The sequence below is a fragment of the Erythrolamprus reginae genome, chromosome 4, assembly GCF_031021105.1.
Source record: "Erythrolamprus reginae isolate rEryReg1 chromosome 4, rEryReg1.hap1, whole genome shotgun sequence".
Taxonomy (NCBI): Eukaryota; Metazoa; Chordata; class Lepidosauria; order Squamata; family Dipsadidae; genus Erythrolamprus; species Erythrolamprus reginae.
This window is the reverse complement of record NC_091953.1, coordinates 51,447,798-51,467,715: the sequence shown is the minus strand read 5'-3', so window position 1 is coordinate 51,467,715 and position 19,918 is coordinate 51,447,798. Positions and strand designations below refer to the sequence as shown.

Below are 19,918 nucleotides of genomic sequence, written 5' to 3'. Positions count from 1 at the left end.
GTCTCTGAGTATCTGATGGCAGGTAAAAGAACAAGAAAGTTTAAAATACAATAAAGCACATTTTGATTGAACCTTAGCGAAGATTTAATAATAATAATAATTACTCTTCAACAATGGAACAGACAGTGTCATTATTTAATGTTTTTTTCTATCTCCTTTACCTCCTTAACTACTTCAAGAGATACTGCATGGCTCTCTGTTAAGCAATGTTCCATAGTAGATTCCTGCAATGGGAAGGGTTCCAACCATTGCATTATGAAATGAAATGCAATTCTAAAAGCATTTTGAAAATGTAAAGTGAACAATATGAATATTGATGAGTTTTCAGTGATTTATTATTATGACTAGTTTTCTTATTTAATGTGTGTTTGACACATTTATACTCAGGGGCAATGAATTCTATAAATGATGGAAAGTATTTGTAATTACTTCCAGTTAAATACAACCTGACTTATGTGTTGAGTGTGCCACTTTATTTAAGCTTAGATACAGAACCAATATTATAGACTGAAATATTTGGTGTGGAGATGGCATTTCCTTGGCTTAACATTTAATAACATTTGATTACAGTTTGTGCTGCACTTCATGTTTTCTAATTTCTAGCAAAGCCTAAGAGACCAGCTGCATAACTGTAATTAGGTAGCAAGTAATATAGGGTTTTCCCCCTTAGAAATAAAATACTTTTAGTTACAGATTGGAATGTATAAAATTCGCTAATAACAATTTATATGGAACATGATAGCAAGGCTAGTTTTGTTTGAACTAATGTTCAGACAGAATGAATGTGTCAGTTTCCTTAATACTGTATATATCATTAAAGTATCTTTTTTATAGGGGGTGGGATATTCCTGTTCTGAGCAGCTGGCTCAGTAAATACCTCTTTAATGAAATTACAATTGGTGTTTGTATGTTGGATGTATAGATATTTCTTGTTAACTGACAAGAGAACTGAAGGTAGCAACAGCTGTAAACTACCAGCAGGAAACAGCATTTCTTTAAATTTATTATCTGTAGTGCAACAAATAGAACAATGCAAGAAAACATGGTAAACTAAAAATATGCAACTTGCCCTGCTTTTACAATGAAATGTTATGTTGTTATGCATTATTATATAAAATAATTATTTTGGTAATCTAAGAACCAGTTCTGTTTTAATGGAAAATTAAGAAGAGATCTCTGGTTTCATTTTGCTTTGGTATCTAGCAAACATGTTCTTTCTTGGAATGGAAGTGTGAATAAAGTGAAATGGAACAGTCTCCCTGGTTAATTTGATAAATAAAGTTCCTATCATTAATGCCATAAGAAATTCTGCATTATCCATCCAGACTATTTCCATTTCCTTTTGCTTTTCACCGGGCAATCTACCAAAAATAGCATATTATTATTTCTACCTCCTCTTCTACAAGTGAAACAAAATGAAGGTTATAATTATCAAGTCATTTTTTTGTTTTTGTTCCAATTAATGATATAAATAGTACGGTTAGTTATTAAATCTACCTCTATCTATTCTAACATGCTGGAATTTATAGTGATAATTTTCAAGAAAAGATACCCTGATGAATGTAAATTGTGGGAATTTAGCACTTGATATATTTTCATGGTGATAAGATAGGAATTTGGCATTCACTTTTGAAATGAGGTGTTTCAAACAATGAAATTTGTCCTTCTTCATTCCTCTATGGCTTGACATTTGAATAGAGTAAACAATACATCCACAGCCTAAAAAGAAAGGGTAAATGGACATTTACCTTGAAAGTGATATAATGACTCCTCTCCTCAGAGAGGAGCAGCATATACAGTGATTCCCCCGGTTATTGCGTCCCCGACCATTGCGAACAGGGTAATTCGCGATTTTTCAACCCGGAAGTAAACTCCACCATCTGCGCATGCGTGGAAACCTTCCACGCATGCGTAGATGGTGGAGTTTCCCCGCCGGGCAGAGGCTTCCCTGGGTCTCCCCCTCTTTCTCTATGTTGCTTCTTCCTCTCTCACACTCTCTTCCTCCCTCTCTCATCTCTTTCTTTCCTTCTCTCTCTTTCTCTATCTCTCCCCCTCTTGCTCTCGAGCGGCCGCCTAGCAGCTGATCTGCTCGGCAGCGCAGCAGCAGCGAGGAGCCGAAGATCTTCGGCTCCTCGCTGGTGCTGCGCTGCCGAGCAGATCAGCTGCTAGGCGGACGAAGGAACCTTCCCTGGGTCTTCCCCGCCCGGATCTTCGGCTCCTCGCTGCAGCCGCGCGCCCCTCGCCTTCGCCTCACCTGGCGGGTGAAGGAGGGCGCAGCTCCGGCCGCTCGCCTCGGAGCCGGTCTGCCTCACTGCCTCCAGTCCGCGGCAATTCCCCTCAGCACGCTGCCGGATCCAGCGGGGGAGGGGGGGAAGCGAAGGCGCGGCGATGGGCAAGGGCTGCCAGTGAGCCTTCTCCGTCCCTTTCCTGCTGCACCGGTCTGGGGCCAAGTGGGCGGGGGGCGGCCGGGACCTCGCCTGTCTCCGCCGCCCGCATCGCCCCTCCGGCGGGCCGGCCTCCCCCGCCCGCCTCTGCTGCAGCCGCCACCGCCTCCCCGACTGGCACAAAAGGGCCCCGCCCGCCCCGCCCCGAAGCTTACCTTGCGGCGGGATTCCCTCCCCCCGCAGCCAAAACTAAAAGCCTGTCTCTTTTTTTTCTTGCGGCGAGCCCAAGCCGTTTCTCTCTCGACCGCAGCCGAGCTTCCCTCGGCCCCCTTTGGCCCCGTCGCCTCCTCCCCGCCTGCCTTTCCTCGCCAAGCGCACGAAAAAAAAGAGAGAAGGCTTCTACCAGAAGCCGGGTTGGGGGTTCCCATGTCGGCGGGGATGTTTTAAAACACCCGCGCCACTTTCCAATGAGTCCCGAAGACAAACGCGTTGTCTTCGGGACTCATTGGAAAGTGGCGCGGGTGTTTTAAAACATCCCCGCCGACATGAGGGGCTCGCTAGCACACCCCCAAACCCGGGTTGGGGGTTCGGGGGTGTGCTAGGGAGCCTCCCATGTCGGCGGGGATGTTTTAAAACACCCGCGCCACTTTCCAATGAGTCCCGAAGACAAACGCGTTGTCTTCGGGACTCATTGGAAAGTGGCGCGGGTGTTTTAAAACATCCCCGCCGACATGGGAGGCTCGCTAGCACACCCCCAAACCCGGGTTGGGGGTTCGGGGGTGTGCTAGGGAGCCTCCCATGTCGGCGGGGATGTTTTAAAACACCCGCGCGACTTTCCAATGAGTCCCGAAGACAAACGCGTTGTCTTCGGGACTCATTGGAAAGTGGCGCGGGTGTTTTAAAACATCCCCGCCGACATGGGAGGCTCGCTAGCACACCCCCAAACCCGGGTTGGGGGTTCGGGGTTGTGCTAGGGAGCCTCCCATGTCGGCGGGGATGTTTTAAAACACCCGCGCGACTTTCCAATGAGTCCCGAAGACAAACGCGTTGTCTTCGTGACTCATTGGAAAGTGGCGCGGGTGTTTTAAAACATCCCTGCCGACATGGGAGGCTCCCTAGCACACCCCCAAACCCGGGTTGGGGGTTCGGGGGTGTGCTAGGGAGCCTCCCATGTCGGCGGGGATGTTTTAAAACACCCGCGCCACTTTCCAATGAGTCCCGAAGACAACGCGTTTGTCTTCGGGACTCATTGGAAAGTCGCGCGGGTGTTTTAAAACATCCCCGCCGACATGGGAGGCTCGCTAGCACACCCCCGAACCCCCAACCTGGGTTAGGGGGGTGCTAGCGAGCCCCCCATCTCGGCGGGGACGTTTTAAAACACCCGCGCCGCCCCCAAGTAAAAACACCATCTGCACATGCGCAGAAGGTGTTTTTACTTCCGCAGCGCTACTTCGCGAAAACCCGCTCGTTGCGGGGGGTCCTGGAACGGAACCCTCGCAAAGAGCGGGGGATCACTGTAAATCAAATAAATAATTCTCTCTCTCTCTCTCTCTCTCTCTCTCTCTCTCTCTCTCTCTCTCTCTCATATCTATCTATCTATCTATCTATCTATCTATCTATCTATCCATCCATGCCAAGAGATAGAATCTGGCCATTGGTTATCACATGTCTGTATTTTTTTCCTTGTTCCTATTTAGCATCTACAGAACACCACTGGGTAGTTGCCCAAAAAAGAAAGTTAGATATGATCCAGACTGTGTGCAGATAATATCCTTCTTTACATTTTCACCTGTATCAGCTAAACAGTGTTATAAAGATTCTTTTGCAGTGTCTGAAGGTGGTAGGAAGAGGAGACTCAGGATTAGGCTCAACCTTGGCAAGATGGAGTAGCTATGAATTTTATAATTTCCCCCACTCAGGAGCCGGGGCTTACTATATTTGGCTATGAATGGAGTAGCATTCTCCTCCTCATTTACAAATAAATTAGAAAAAATGTTTAATGTTGGTCACATGAGCAGATTTTCTGTTTAAAATAATAATAAGGAGCAATATTAAATGAAAGCTGGAGAAAAAAATATATATTTTTCTGCTATTAAGCATAGCTCTTTAAAGGTTTTGTCTTTATAAACCTATACCGTTTTCAGGTTTTCAGTAGTATACATCAAGGAGATTTATTTCTTATATGAAAGGAATAGAATAGGTTAGAGAATGTTGTTTAAACCTTGACAATATAAGGGACAAAGATAATATATTATTTCTGTGTTTGTGAGATGGAATGTCAGAAAAGATATCAAATACAGTTTACAGTGAATTAACCTGACAGCTTCTGAGCACTGTAGTGGCTAAGAAAAAATCTTCAATTTGATATTATTATACTATCTTTGGTTAACAGAAAATTAATAGTAGAAGATACGTTCATTTTACTTTGAAATGGTTATTAAAAATAAACGCTGATGTTGAAAATTTTGCCATTTCTTGCCTAATTTAATCATTAATTGCTCATTAAAGAAAAACCAGTGGAGTCTCTTATTTTCTTCAAAGTAAATTCACTATTGTGTGTTATAAACTGAGATCCTGGGAGGTTTGAAATTCCAGTGCTTAAAGGCTGAATTACAATATCAAAAAGTAATGCTGGCTTTCAGAAGAAAGTGCTTCTAAGAGGATTGAAAATATAGTTAATGCTTTCACTGGGATTTGGTATGTGTCATTTGCAATGAAGATAACAGAAACCTTCATAACAAATTATTTTATGAAAATATTATTTGGTATTGTTTCTAAAGCTCTGCTAGTAAGCATATTATTGATGAAAGCATGATTTCTAAAGTGTATAAATATAATAGTAGTACTGTGGTACCTCTACTTAAGAACTTAATTCATTCTGTGATCAACTTCTTAAGTAGAAAAGTTTGTAAGTAGAAGCATTTTTTTCCATAGGAATCAATGTAAAAGCAAATAATGCATGCAAAACCATTAGGAAAGAAATAAAAGCTCAGAATTTGGGTGGGAGGAGGAGGAGGAACAAAAGGAGGATGACAGTCACTGCCGAAGGAAGAAGATGAGATGAGGGGAATTTAAAAAAATCCAAAATTTTAAGGTTTAAAAAAAAAAGAGGGACTCTGAGGCTGCAAGGAGGAGCACGCGCCTCCTATACACCTGGCATGAGGCTGCCCTCCCATACACTGCGCCAGAGAGAGAAACCCAGGCAGGCAAGAAGGGGGAACCTCCCGCTCCTTTGACCAAAAGGCAGCTGGTGGTGGTGGTGGTACCTGCTTCATCTTCCTTCCCATGCTGAAGGGCTCCCCTCTTCTCTCACTTGCTCGGTTTGTAGTTGGCGCCTTTCCTTCACTGTGGTGACTCCTTGGTTTGTCTGAAGCCGAGTTGATTCAGCTGGGGTGAAGCGCCCCCTTTTGCCTTTCTGTGCCCAGATGCTCTAGGAGGCAACCTCGCACCGTGTGTGTGGGAGGCAGTGCGAGGGAGTCACCACAGCAAAGTGGTTTATTCCCTCTCCAAGTACCCAGAGAAAGGAAAATGCTTTGTTTGCTCTGGACTGCCAAAGCCTTCTTAAGCGCCACCGAAAGGCTCCTCTGGCAGCTCAAAAAAGGCCGAAATGGCCGGGATTAAAAAGGGAATGGCAGGAAATTGGCCGGGCCTTTGTGCCACTCTCAAATTTCCTGGGAAATTTTTCCGGGCTCAGGTTCTTAAGTAGAAAATGGTTCTTAAGAAGAGGCAAAAAAAATCTTGAACACCCAGTTCTTATCTAGAAAAATTCTTAAGTAGAGGTGTTCTTAAGTAGAGGTACCACTGTACATGGATGTGAGCTTTCTATTGCTTTGTTGTCCATTTGTAATAATATTAACAAATATTATCTTTAATATTTTATGCTTTTTAAATGATTTTCATCCCTTGCTCACAATACATGTTGTTTGCTAAAACAGTTATATGAAAATATTAATTGCATTTATATATTAAACTCATACAGTGTGCAATTTTCAAAATTGGATTGTTAATATTCTTCCCAAACCCTAATGGGATTCTGGACCTATAAACCATTGCTTTTTATATTTTAATACTTTCCAGTCATTTTTTTAAGAAGCATAACTTGACAAATTTGGCCTGCTCCTTTAGACTTAAATTACATTTAAATACTTCTTTACATAGGAAAAATATTGTGCAATGTTTTATAATGTTTTAAAATCAAATAACTGAGACATGTTGGTTATTACATATATTTTATATTATCTGATAGTACTGTACTGTATATATTAATTCAAATGAATTTAATGTAGAAGTAAGTTTTCTTGAAATCAATACTTCTTTTATTGGAAATTTTATGCAATAGTAATGTTTTTAAAACACAGGTTTTTGACTACAAATTCCATGGTTTGTGATGTTGGATGAAAATAAGTCAGACAAATGACTAAAAAACCCCACATAATTTCCTGGAAGCTTTTCAATTATACCTAGTTGCCACCCAAATAAATAAAAAATGGTTATATTTGCTCTCATAAGAGTGACTATCTCATGCAAACCCATACAAAGATACACAAAATCAGGAGTATATGATTAGGAAGAATAGAACTGTGCTAGTAAAAACAGCTTAGTTGTATAGTTCAAAGTACAATACTCACTCAATTCTGCCTTTCAATCTCCTAAGGACCAGCCGAGATTACCAAAGTTACATAAGCTATTACTATATTTTACAGGGTTGTACAGGGTGCTTCCCAAAAATAATGCAATTATTTTTTTTAAGTAATTTATAGAACAGATTTTCACAAACACTTAAAATTCTTCAAAGTACTGTCCTTGGGCCTCTACTACATTTTTTCCAGTGTCTCTGCCATGACCAGTACGCGCCCTGGAAGGGTTCCTTTCAGGGCCGGGAACAAAAAGAAGTCTGCTGGGACGACGTCAGGACTATAGGGGGTGGGGCAGCATTGGCACCTGGTGTTTGGTAAGGAACTCACGGACTCGTAGCGCATTGTGGCAAGGCACATTTTTTTGTCTATAGAAGAGATCCAATCAGCATGAGGTCCCCGAAGACGCCTTCTAGGGTGCGTACCGGTCATGGCATAGTCGCTGGAAAAAATATGTAGAGGCCCAAGGACAGTACTTTGAAGAATTTTAAGTGTTTGTGCAAATCTGTTCAATAAATTATTTTTTTAAAAAAATAATTGCATTACTTTTGGAACACACCCTGTAATTCTGAATTTTCTATCCCCTCCTATTTTCAGCAAAGATTTTTTTATTTTTCTCTCCAATCACGTGTAGATAAAAATACCATTAGTATTGAATTATATTACAATGAATCATTTTTACAATTTCGGTATACATAATTTAACCAATGCTACCTCCTTTACATTTGACATCTGGACAAAAATAATTACCCAAATTTCTTATATAGTATTGACTGTTAGCCAATACACATTCTAGGCTGTTCCTAATCTTAATCACATCTAATTAATTAGGCTGTAATGCTTCCATTTTCTCCAAATCTCTTCCATATCAATTTTCATATATATTTTCTAACCTTCTTTTATAATAAATGCCCCTTAAAAGAAAGAAAAAAATGTAAAAAAGGAGCAAAAATTTCTAATTACATCCAATGGTATTTAAATTAAATCCAACCCTTGCTAAAAAATAATTATACAACTTCAAGGGGTTAAAATATATATATATATAAAACAAAATAAATAAAAAATATGTAGAGGGGGAAAACCCCAAATAATATATCCCTAATATCGCCAAATTAATAAACCAAATTAATAAACCTAATTACAAATAATTCCCTTTAATGGGTAAAATAAAAAGTTAAAATTAAAAAATTAAAGATTAAAGAAGAAAAGAAAGAAAAGAAAAGTAGGGAAAAGAAAAAAACAAAAGCAAAGAAAAAGAGAAAGGAAGAAAAAAGAAGGGAAAAAAGAGAGAAAAATTACAGTGGTACCTCGGTTCTCGACCACAATCCGTTCCAGAAGTGTGGTTGAGAACCGATTTGGTCGAGAACCGAATTAATTTATCCCATAGGAAATAATGGGAATGGATTTAATTGGTTCCCAGCCCATTGACTTGCTGGGAACCAATTTAATCTACAGTATTTCCTTTATTTCATATGGGATAAAGATCTGAGGGGTCGGGGTGAGAGGGAAGGGGAGTCGGAATCCCGCCCTGCCCCTCCTGGCCACCCCCTTAACAGCCTCCTAGTCTCTACCTTGTAACTGCTCCAAGCTGCAGGAAGGGTAGGGCTGGTTGCAATACCGGCAGCTTCGGGGGGCTACTTTCCACAGCGGTTCAATTGGTTGCCTCCAAGCAGCTGCACGAATTTTTTCTTTCCTGGCGGCCGGGAACGTCACATGATGAAGGGAAGCCGCCGCCGCCGCCAGGAAAGAAAAAGTTTGTGCAGCTGCTTGGAGGCAACCAACTGAACCATGCAATGTTCCCGACGCTGCTGCTGCTCCTCGAGCCGCCCAGTCTCTACCTTGTAACTGCTCCAAGCTGCAGGAAGGGTAGGGCTGGCTGCAATACCGGAAGCTTCGGGGGGCTCCTTTCCTCAGCAGTTCATTACTTCCAGGCAGCTGCCTCAACCTTTTCTTTCCCAGTGGCGGCTCCGGCGGCTTCCCTTCATCACATGACGTTCCTGACGCTGCTGCTGCTCCTCGAAGGGAAGCTGCCGGAGCGGCTGGCAGCGGGAAAGAAAAAGTTGGTGCAGCTGCCTGCATGTAACCAACTGAACCGCTGAGGAAAGGAGCCCCCCGAAGCTGTCGGTATTGCAGCCAGTCCTACCCTTCCTGCAGCTTACAAGGTAGAGACTGGGCTGCTTCCAACTCCCATTCCCTCTCACCTCGTCCCCTCAGATCTTACATTTCGGGTAGTAAACAAAATTTTCTGTTCAGTATCCGAATTTTTGTTCGGATACTGAAGCAAATTTTTGCAGAAAATTTTTTTCGGTATCCGAAATGTACGAAAACAAAGGCGTTCGAAAACCGAGGTACCACTGTATCTTTCTCCTTTTTCTTGCATACATTCTGTGTAGAACCCGATATAGTTGTCATACCCTGCAGAATTTTATGGTTCAAAAGTAAACCAATAAAATCCTCCAACCTACTGTATTCCATATCACTGAGAACCCAATAAAGTAATAAACTCATCATTTGCTTCTCCCTTTATATCACTGAATACCAAGTGTAATCATCATACCCTACTCTAGTTGTAATTTATTTATTATTATTTATTTATTTATTACTTAGATTTGTATGCCGCCCCTCTCCGAAGACTCGGGGCGGCTCACAACATGTAAAAACAAATCATAAGCAATCAGGCAAATTTAAAATATTTAAATATTTAAAAAACCCCATATGCTAACAGTCACACACACAGACATACCATGCATAAATTAAACGTGCCCAGGGGGAGATGTTTCAGTTCCCCCATGCCTGACGGCAAAGGTGGGTTTTAAGGAGTTTACGGAAGGCAGGAAGAGTAGGGGCAGTTCTAATCTCCGGGGGGAGTTGGTTCCAGAGGGCCGGGGCCTCCACAGAGAAGGCTCTTCCCCTGGGGCCCGCCAACCGACATTGTTTAGTTGACGGGACCCGGAGAAGGCCCACTCTGTGGGACCTAATCGGTCGCTGGGATTCGTGCGGCAGGAGGCGGTCTCGGAGATATTCTGGTCCGATGCCATGAAGGGCTTTAAAGGTCATAACCAACACTTTGAATTGTGACCGGAAATTGATCGGCAACCAATGCAGACTGCGGAGTGATGGTGAAACATGGGCATACCTAGGTAGGCCCATGACTGCTCTCGCAGCTGCATTTTGCACGATCTGAAGTTTCCGAACACTTTTCAAAGGTAGCCCCATGCTGCATGCCCAGCTGAATCATCGTTCCCTACTCTAATTATGAGACTTTAAGTCCAATAGAATCATCATACCCTATTCTAAGAAAACAAAATCACTGTAAACCCAGTGGAATCATCCTACCCTATTTTAAGGAGAAAAAACCCCCAGAAAACCCAGTGAAATCCTATTTTAAAGTTAATAAATTCCTCCTGCCTAGTCATTTCTATAAGGAAAAAAGACCATTAAAATTTCATATCATATTCAAATTTAAACCACTGTAATCCCAATAAAAATTATTCCTTCTTTAAATCAGAGTAAATTATAACCTTTTATAAATTTACCAAAAACAAAATTAGAATTAATAACTCATAATCCATTTTGAATCTTTTTTCGGCTCTCCGCACTCACCGGCATATCGCTTAATCATTCTTCAACTCACCAATGCTTGAAAACCATCCTCTTTCCAGATGTTACCGCTCTTCTTTAATCCCTGCATTACGTTGTTTCCCACGGCTAGTGTCGGTGCGAGACAAGGCTGGTTCGTCTGGTGGGGCTGCCGGCCCCAGACCAGACCCCCGGTAGCGTCCCATATGTCATTTCCCCTCCGGTGAGGATTGGTCCCCGTTCGAAAGAACCGGAGCCCCAGACGGTGGAGATTCGGGGCTTCCCTCAAGAGAGCGATGGAGCCCTGTTCTGCTGCGGCCATTGACCCCACCCCTCTCTTCCTATTTTCTTCCATCTTGTGAAAACTAGAGATAGTCTTGCCTAAAATGCTTATTCCAGTACAGATTTGCCTGGGACTCAGATTTGTTTTCTTCCTGAGCAAAAATATACAATAACATATCTCTTTACATATTATTTTTAAAGTTTCCAATTACAAAGACATTTAGTAAGAATTTCCTTAAATTCATATTTTAATTCAAGGCTTTTTATATTCAGGTTTTTAAATATACATTTTCTTCAAGTCTTTATAACTTAAAAACTAAGAAAATGTGAAAGATAAACTTATTTTGCTTGTGTGTATGATAGTGAACATATGGCCAAGGCCAGTGCTGATTTTGGAAAGCTTTTTCTGTATTGTTTATTATTGTTATCTCAATCTACTCTCATTTATTTTATATTAAATATAGTTGTCTCATTTGTTTTTAAAATAATGTAAAAGAAAATGTAAAGACTTTTTCTTGGCTTCTTTATTTTAGCACTTACTGCTGCACATTATCACTCCATGATTGTAAAGTTAGTAATACTTTACCATTTTAGATGTTATATTTTTCTTTATTCACAAGGTACAACATTAATAACTATAGAATACAAACCACCATTCTGTAAAGGAGCTGTACAAATTGAGCAACCTTGTTCTAAGCTGTTGAGCTACAATTGAAAACTGTAAAACAAATATGTGTTTTTTAAAAAGACTATCTAATGTGCTTAATAATTTCATAAGACTTAATTAGTTCATTCAGCCATGAATAACTGAATTTGATGTAATGTCCAAATTCATAAAATGAATAAAATGAAATCGGTTCCTTGATTTCCTGACAAATTAAGCTGTATTATTTCTTTTAACAGTTAATTAAGTACTGTATTCTATGAAACAGATTCCCCCACCACAAATAACCTATCTTGTTTAAGGTAATGCAAATTCAAATTTGTGAATAACAATTATCCAGAACTAGTACATATTTCCACATTTCATGTTGAGATAAATCTATACTATAGACTGTCTAAAAAGTCATTTTCTGATTGATATAATAATTTCTAATTCTGAAATACCTTGCATTCTCTTGTCAAATTAAATTAAAACTAAATATTACAACTAATGTAAGGAAAATAAATAACTCCATAATATGCTGCCTCTAATTTCTATGTACCTTTATGAATGTGTGCCACATTTTTGCCACAACCTATTTCATAGTAGAAGAGAATCACTTCTCTATACGTATATCAATATACTATTTTTAAAAAACAGGGAACAATGCAAAAATTTAGATTATGAGCTCCTTACATCACTCAGTTTAGTGTTCTTTTTCAAGCATATTATGTAAGGTTATGTCAAATTTTATCGCTATAGCTATTCTTCTCCAATTGCTTGGAATTAGAACAAACATTTTCCATAGAGAGTGACGTCCAAATAAGGGTTGAGTCTAATAATTTGAATTTGAGGGCTCCGTCTTGCCTGGAATTCCCAGTTACAACAGACCTCAGTCTGGACAGGCTGGACAGGTCATCTTCTTCTGGATTCAATGTTTCTTTCTTCAGATTTGTGAGTTGCTGTTTCCTTGGCTCCCAATTGACGACAGCCAGGAATTTTGTGGTCACAAGCCTCGGCTCCTATTACTGCAATGTCTGTCTGTGTCATGGGAGGCACTGAGCTGCATGTGGCCTGGCCCTTAGCTCTGCCATGGGGAGCTTAGCTCTCCCCCTGGACCCTGGCATTGACACCTCCAGTTAGAGGCTTTGGCTCCATTGTTTGGGCAGACCACAACCTCGACCTGACCACTTCTTAGTTTCACTGCCTGTTTGCTTATTTTCCGGGGGAGCTTTCATCGCTCCCTCTGGCCACCACCTAAAAAAGTGCTGCCGCCAGTTTTATACTCTTGTGGCTTGGCGATTAGTGGCCAAAGCATGAAATTGCCCTTTCACTGATTGCTTGTCAGTTCTGCGGGCCCCAAGTGTTTCTAGAAGCAATAGTTTCCTTCCTGCAGCCTTGGCAACCATTTTCATTGACCAGAAAGGGCGCAAAAAAGTTCCAGTGGCCATTTTGGGGCTACCAGCTCCAGCAGCCATTTTGTGAGGCTGAACTTTACATCTCCTAAAGAAGGCCAATTAGGGCATCATGCAGGCCCAAATACTATATCGCTTATAACTGGAGGCCCCAATAGGATTGTCCCCAGCTTCTTCAAAGGCTTCCTACCTGCATCATGGCTGGCAAATTTTCATCTAAATCTGGCAAATGCAAATAGAAATCGGGCTCTCCACCCAGAGATGAGTGTCAGCCCATCATTTCTAAAGCACCCACTTCCAGGTTGGAGGCTCAGCTGTTAATTCTCTGCCTTACACGGCAGAAGCTGCCAGATCAAATCCCAGGATCCAGCCATCTTCAGTTCCTGAGGGGAGCCACCAACTTATGGTCTCCGGTGGTCCATCAGTACCCCACATGGGACCTCACCAAAGTCTCAAATTCATTCATCCAGCCATCTTATGAGCCGCCAATCTCCAGCATATCTTACAAGGTGGTGTTTCTGGTGGCGATTACCTTGACCCACCGAATCTCAGAACTGTTGACCCTCTTGGTCCACAAGGACCTCTGTTTATTTTATTCGGATAGGATCATTCTCCAGCTGGGCCCATACTTTGTGCCCAAAGTCAACACCTTGTTTCCTCAGGCACAGGAACCCATACTGCCAAATTTTTGTCCTAATCCGTCACATGCATTGGAATGCAGATGGCATAGATTGGATGTCTGGAGGGCCTTCCGGATTTACCTCAATAGCAAATGCTATTTAGATTTATATACCACTTCACAGTGCTTTTACAGCCCTCTCTAAACAGTTTACAGAATCAGCATATTGCCCACAACAATCTGGGTATCATTTTACCCACCTCGGAAGGCTGGAAAGCTCAATCAACTTTGAGCCGATGGTGAGATTTGAACTACTGAACTACAGCTAGCAGTTAGGTGAAGTAGCCTGCAGTGTTACACTCTAACAATTGTGCCACCCCGGATCTGAAGAGAACTGTGAATTTTTGCTGGATGGAGCCCCTTTTCATTACCTTTTTGCGGATGTCTTTTGGCCAGAAGATCTCATCATCTACCATGGGCAGGTGGATTTGGGGGACAATTGCTGCAGTGTATGACACCTTACTGATACCTCGTCCAGCGCAAATCTCGGCCCATTCCACATAAAGCGTGGCAATTTCGGTGGCTTAGGTGTCCCAGGCATCACTTGAAGTGTGCTGCACAGCAGCTTGGGCGGATCCATCCCAGTTTGTCCATCACTATAAAATAGATTCCTACACATTGGCAGATGCATCATTTTGATGCCACATTTAACAGCTGGTGTTGGAGGACAGACAAATTTGAGCCCAGTTTTTCCCCTCCTGTAGACAGACTGCTGGGTATATCCCATTCTGGATGATAACTCCACTATGGAGAAGGGGCGTGATGCTTACTTGATATGCCTCTTCTCGTAGGGTGAAGTTATCATCCAGCCCAGTGGTGGGTTCCTACCGGTGTGATCTGGTATGCCACTTTGGTAGCGGCCTGCCAATTGCGCAATTTTGGCACGACAACTCTGGTCTGTCTTTGGTCTGTTTGCACCACCATCTTTTCCCCCCTAATTTCATGATTTTTGGCTCTCTGAGCAAGCACAAAAGGAAAATTGTCCCTCTGCACATGTGCAGAAGCCAAATTGTGCATCACACCGGTAGGAAATGATAAGCAATCCACCCCTGATCCAGCCCCACCCAAGTTCATTGGACTCCATCTGTACATAATTTTGTCATCACAACTGTACTTCCCTGACTCTGCAGACAGCCATGTGAAGTCTGTGCTCATTGGCTTCATCGTAACTAGGGTTCCCAGACAATGCGATTTTAGTCCTTAGCTGATTGGATGAAGTTAACCCATTGTGGATTATAACTCCACCCTACAAGAAGTGGCATACTAGGTAAGTACCAACACCCCTTTTCAGATTATTACCATGGACCTGAGCCATAATGTAAATATGTTACAATCATTGTGGGAAACAATACAGCAGAATATCATCTGGGGATAATTTACTTCTGAATTAATAACATACATGAAAAAATTATAAGCATGGGGATTCATATTCTATATTTGTTATTTTAAATATTAACTTCACTGAATTAGAATTTGTACCACAATATGTGAAAATTAAACATAATGAACACTACTAACTTTCCAATTTCTACCTGTGTTTGTTTTTGTAAGTCTTATACAACATTTCCACTTGTTATGGCAATGTTGTCTGTTTTTGTTTGTGTCAGATAAGCCTATCCCTGTTTAATTTTAATGAAAATTTGTCATGTTATTATTCACATTTTTTCACAATGTCCTGATAATACTGTCCTGTTGGCATTCCATGGAGTCATTTCCCTAGCTTTATCAATATCCTTGAGTCATACTTTCCAACCCGTATCTCATTTGTTGATTCATTCTGACTCTTGTTATTCACAATGGTTTGGTTTCTATGATTTTAAAGCTTTACTGTATTACTTTTAAAAGTTCTTTCTTTCTCCATAACATGCTAGAGTGGCTACATATGAACCAATCACTTTTACTCTTAAGCAAGAGCAGATTATAATTTACTTCTAATGTCCAAAATTGAAAATATTTGGTGAATATATGATATGTTGGGCATATATAAATATGACATCAGCTATAGTTGATTATTAGGTTTCACATGCTGTTATATACTGTATTTTTCAGAGCATGAGATGCACTGGAATATAAGACGCACCTTAGGTTTTGGGGAGGAAAATAGGGAAAAGAATCTGCTTACCAGATAGAAATATAGAAGACTGCCGGCAGAAAAAGACCTCATGATCCATCTAGTCTGCCCTTATACTATTTTTTGTATTTTATCTTAGGATGTATATATGTTTATCCCAAGCATGTTTAAATTCAGTTACTGTGGATTTACAAACCACGTCTGCTGGACGTTTGTTTCAAGGATCTACAACTCTTTCAGTAAAATAATATTTTCTCATGTTGCTTTTGATCTTTCCCCCAACTAACTTCAGATTGTGTCCCCTTATTCTTGTGTTCCCTTTCCTATTAAAAACACTAACCTCCTGAACCTTATTTAACCCTTTAACATATTTAAATGTTTTGATCATGTCCCCCCTTTTCCTTCTGTCCTTCAGACTATACAGATTGAGTTCATTAAGTCCTGATACGTTTTATGCTTAAGACCTTCCACCATTCATGTAGCCCATCGTTGGACCCGTTCAAATTTGTCAATATCTTTTTGTAGGTGAGGTCTCCAGAACTGAACACAGTATTCCAAATGTGGTCTCACCAGCGCTCTATATAGCGGGATCACAATCTCCCTCTTCCTACTTGTTATATCTCTAGCTATGCAGCCAAGCATCCTACTTGCTTTTCCTACCACCCAACCACACTGCTCACCCATTTTGAGACTGTCAGAAATCACTACCCCTAAATCCTTCTCTTCTGAAGTTTTTGCTAACACAGAACTGCCAATACAATACTCAGATTGAGGATTGAGTGCATTATTTTACATTTGGAAACATTAAATTGCAGTTTCCATTGCTTTGACCATTTATTTAGTAAAGCTAAATCATTTACCACATTACAGACGCCTTCAGGAATATCAACCCTATTGAACACTTTAGAGTCATCGGCAAATAGGCAAACCTTCCCCTATGTCACTCACAAACATATTAAAAAGAATAGGACCCAGAACAGATCCTTGTGGCACACCGCTTGTAACCTGTCTCTGCTCAGAATACTCGCCATTAACAATAACTCTCTGATGTCTACGCTTCAGCCAGCTTGAAATCCACTGAACTATCCAGGGATTAAGTCCAATCTTCACTAATTTATCTATCAGCTCTTTATGTGGAACCGTATCAAAGGCTTTGCTGAAGTCCAGATAGGTAATATCCACGGCACCACCTTCATCCAACACCTTTGTGACATAGTCAAAGAAATCAATGAGATTAGTCTGACATAATTTGCCTTCAGTAAAGCCATGCTGATTTGGGTCCAATAAGTTATTGTTTTTTAGGAGCTGATTTATCCTCTTTTTGAGTAGAGTCTCCATCATTTTAACTATAACTGATGTCAAACTAATTGGCCTGAGTTCTGTCTGGGTCCCCCCAGACGCCAACACCAACCAAAAAGAGTATCCAGACACACTGGTAAAGAGCAAAGGCAGTTTATATTATTGAAAGCAAACACAGGTAACAAAAACTGTTCTTACAGACAGGAACACTATGAAGCTTCACAGAGGTTTCACGAAGGCCAGGCAATAAAACAGGATTCTTGCTGGCAAAAACAACGCTGGAGATAATAAAACCCACGTCTCCCCCAAGTCTTCCAGACTTCTAGGCCACAAGCCAAGATCAGAGACGCCAAGAATCGAAGCAAGGTCACCGGACTCCCAGTTGATAACTCTCCACAAGACTGTAAGGGCGGGCCTGCCTTTTCAACCCTGCTGAGGAGAACCACACCCAAACCCAGCTGTTGCCAATTCAGGGATGAAAATACCTTTCTAATTGGCCCCCTCTTTGCGCTGCACGTTGCTGCCTCATGTCTATTATAGCCTGTGCGTCTTCATCCAATGAATCCAGGCTACTAGCTGGGGAGAGGGGCCCCCCGGGGGGTCTCAGGCTGCTCTCCCTCCTCCTCTTCCTGACGTTCCTCTCCCCCGTCTGCTTGGTCCTCCCCCTCCTGTTCACTGTCCTCCTCCTCTGGGCATGGATCCGGCAGAGCTCCAGCCAGTCCCTGAGGAGCCGCAGGCTGAATCACAACAGCCTGTAGTTACCAGCTTCTTCTCTACTGCCCTTCTTGTGGATAGGCACAACATTGGCATTCTCCAATCCTCAGGAACATCTCCTGTTAACAGGGATTGGTTAAACAAATTAGTCAGGGGGGTAGCAATGACAAGAATTTGAGGAAAATAGAATACAAACTTTAGACATTTTAAATTATTCCTGTTATTATAAAAATGTTGATAAATAAAAATGACTCTGCACTCCTTGAAAACTATTATAGTATAAATTGGCCCAATCTGGTCTCATTTTCAGTATGTTAAATAGGAAATTATGTGAAATTGTGTGTGTGTGTGTGTGTGTGTGTGTGTGTGTGTATATATATATATATATATATATATATATATATATATATATATATATATATATCTCAAGTTAGATGAATACTATGTATACCTATATTTTAAAATTAATTAGTACAGCATTTAAATAATTGTTTATAATGAAGCCATCTTGTTTATAAAACTTTTTTAAAATCCTTTCCCTTAAGACAGTTACTATAGTATATTTTGTTGAGAACATTTACTGTGCACAGAAATCTTACAGATCTTACTTTTACTTTGTTTGCTCAAAGTCTAAAATTCCCCTTAATGTAACTTTGTTAAGTTATTACAGAGCTGAAATGTTTTGATAGATATATTTCATATTGTTAGATGAGAATAAAACTTAGGATATTATATAGTGATAATAGTACTATCTGATTGTAGTGATTTAGAAAAAGGACAGTATAAGTGATATTCCTAATATAACTTTAATGTGACATGAACATAGCGATACTAATTTTATGGCTGTAAAGCTTTAAGTAATACAAGGTTCAATAAAAGTGTCATGAAGATTAATTCTTAGTGGAATTATGTCATTTCATATAATGAATTATCTTCTAGAGATGTTTCTGTGTTAGAATAATGATGACAGCATTCCCGGTGAAAAATTAAACTTGGTATAATTTTCTTTTCTATTCTAAAAGCAGATATGATATCAAAGATGATTACACCTTGCGTATTAAAAAGGCTATGAGCTCAGATGAAGGGACATACACATGCATAGCTGAAAACAGAGTTGGAAAAGTTGAAACATCTGCAACTCTTACAGTTCGAGGTGAGTTCTGAACTATTTAAAACATATAGCAACATATAACATATTCGGACATATCTTTTGGTGACTGAAGATTAGATTCAAAGATTATCTTTTACAATAGAGGATGCAGTTGTATTTAAGTAATCAACTCTGCTTTTAGCTTTCTTTGATCACTGATAGCAGCTGCCAAGGATAACATGCAGAAAATCTTTTTTGACATTAAGATACTTCCTAATGATTAAAAATAGATTTTGATGTTATTGCATTTATTATAGCAAGAGAAAATTCTTAAAACTCATGAAACCTCTTTTTTTACGGTAAACCCAAGAGTCAGTAAAAAGGGCTTTATATTTTTATAAGCATTGCATAACTAAGTGCCGATACATTTTGTTCTTTGAAATCTTATAAATAAGGAAATTGAAGCAAATGTTCACAATTTCAGATTTAAATGAAAAATAGCAGCTGAAACCATATATCTCCTTATACAAATGAAGTTCCAGTACTGTCATAAAAAAATTAAGGATAGATACATGAAACATATACTTTTCTTCATTACAGGTGACCATGCAACAACAGGTGACTATAAAACTAGTCATCAAGAAATATATGAGTTTTATTTTTCACAATAAATTCAATAGATCAGACCAGTACAATATCTAAAGAATCAAGGAAGAATTAGATGAATATATGAGAAAAGAGGAAAAATGTGGTGATTTGCGACTGCTATAGTGTGTGTGTGTGTGTGTGTGTGTGTGTGTGTGTACATACATAGACACACACAGATTATATATGAAAATGCAGATTTTTAAAAAAATGTAGAAACAGAAGTAGAAAATACCAAGGTCTTCCAAACACTTTTATTTTTATGATGTGTGACTTTTGAAAATTCATAATACAGTAACTTTTTTCTGGAATTTTTTTTTTACAAAATACAGTATCTATAAGGAATGGCCTATGGATCCTAATTTTTGGTCTGCCGTATATATAAAAAACAAGATGGATGTACAACTTATGTGTGTGAGAGAAATAAAAAGTTTATTATATATGGGATACTGAGGAACAAAATATTTATGTAACTTTCACGAT

General features: G+C 40.2%; 1 protein-coding gene across 1 annotated transcript in view; it reads left to right on the top strand.

The window, feature by feature from the left end:
• Positions 1–19,918, top strand: part of ROBO2 (roundabout guidance receptor 2) — a 434,310-nt gene that overhangs the window by 288,519 nt on the left and 125,873 nt on the right. Inside the window, exon 6 of the mRNA XM_070750263.1 lies at positions 18,726–18,853. Within this exon, the coding sequence (XP_070606364.1) occupies positions 18,726–18,853 (128 nt within the window). The remainder of the gene's footprint in view (positions 1–18,725; positions 18,854–19,918) is intronic.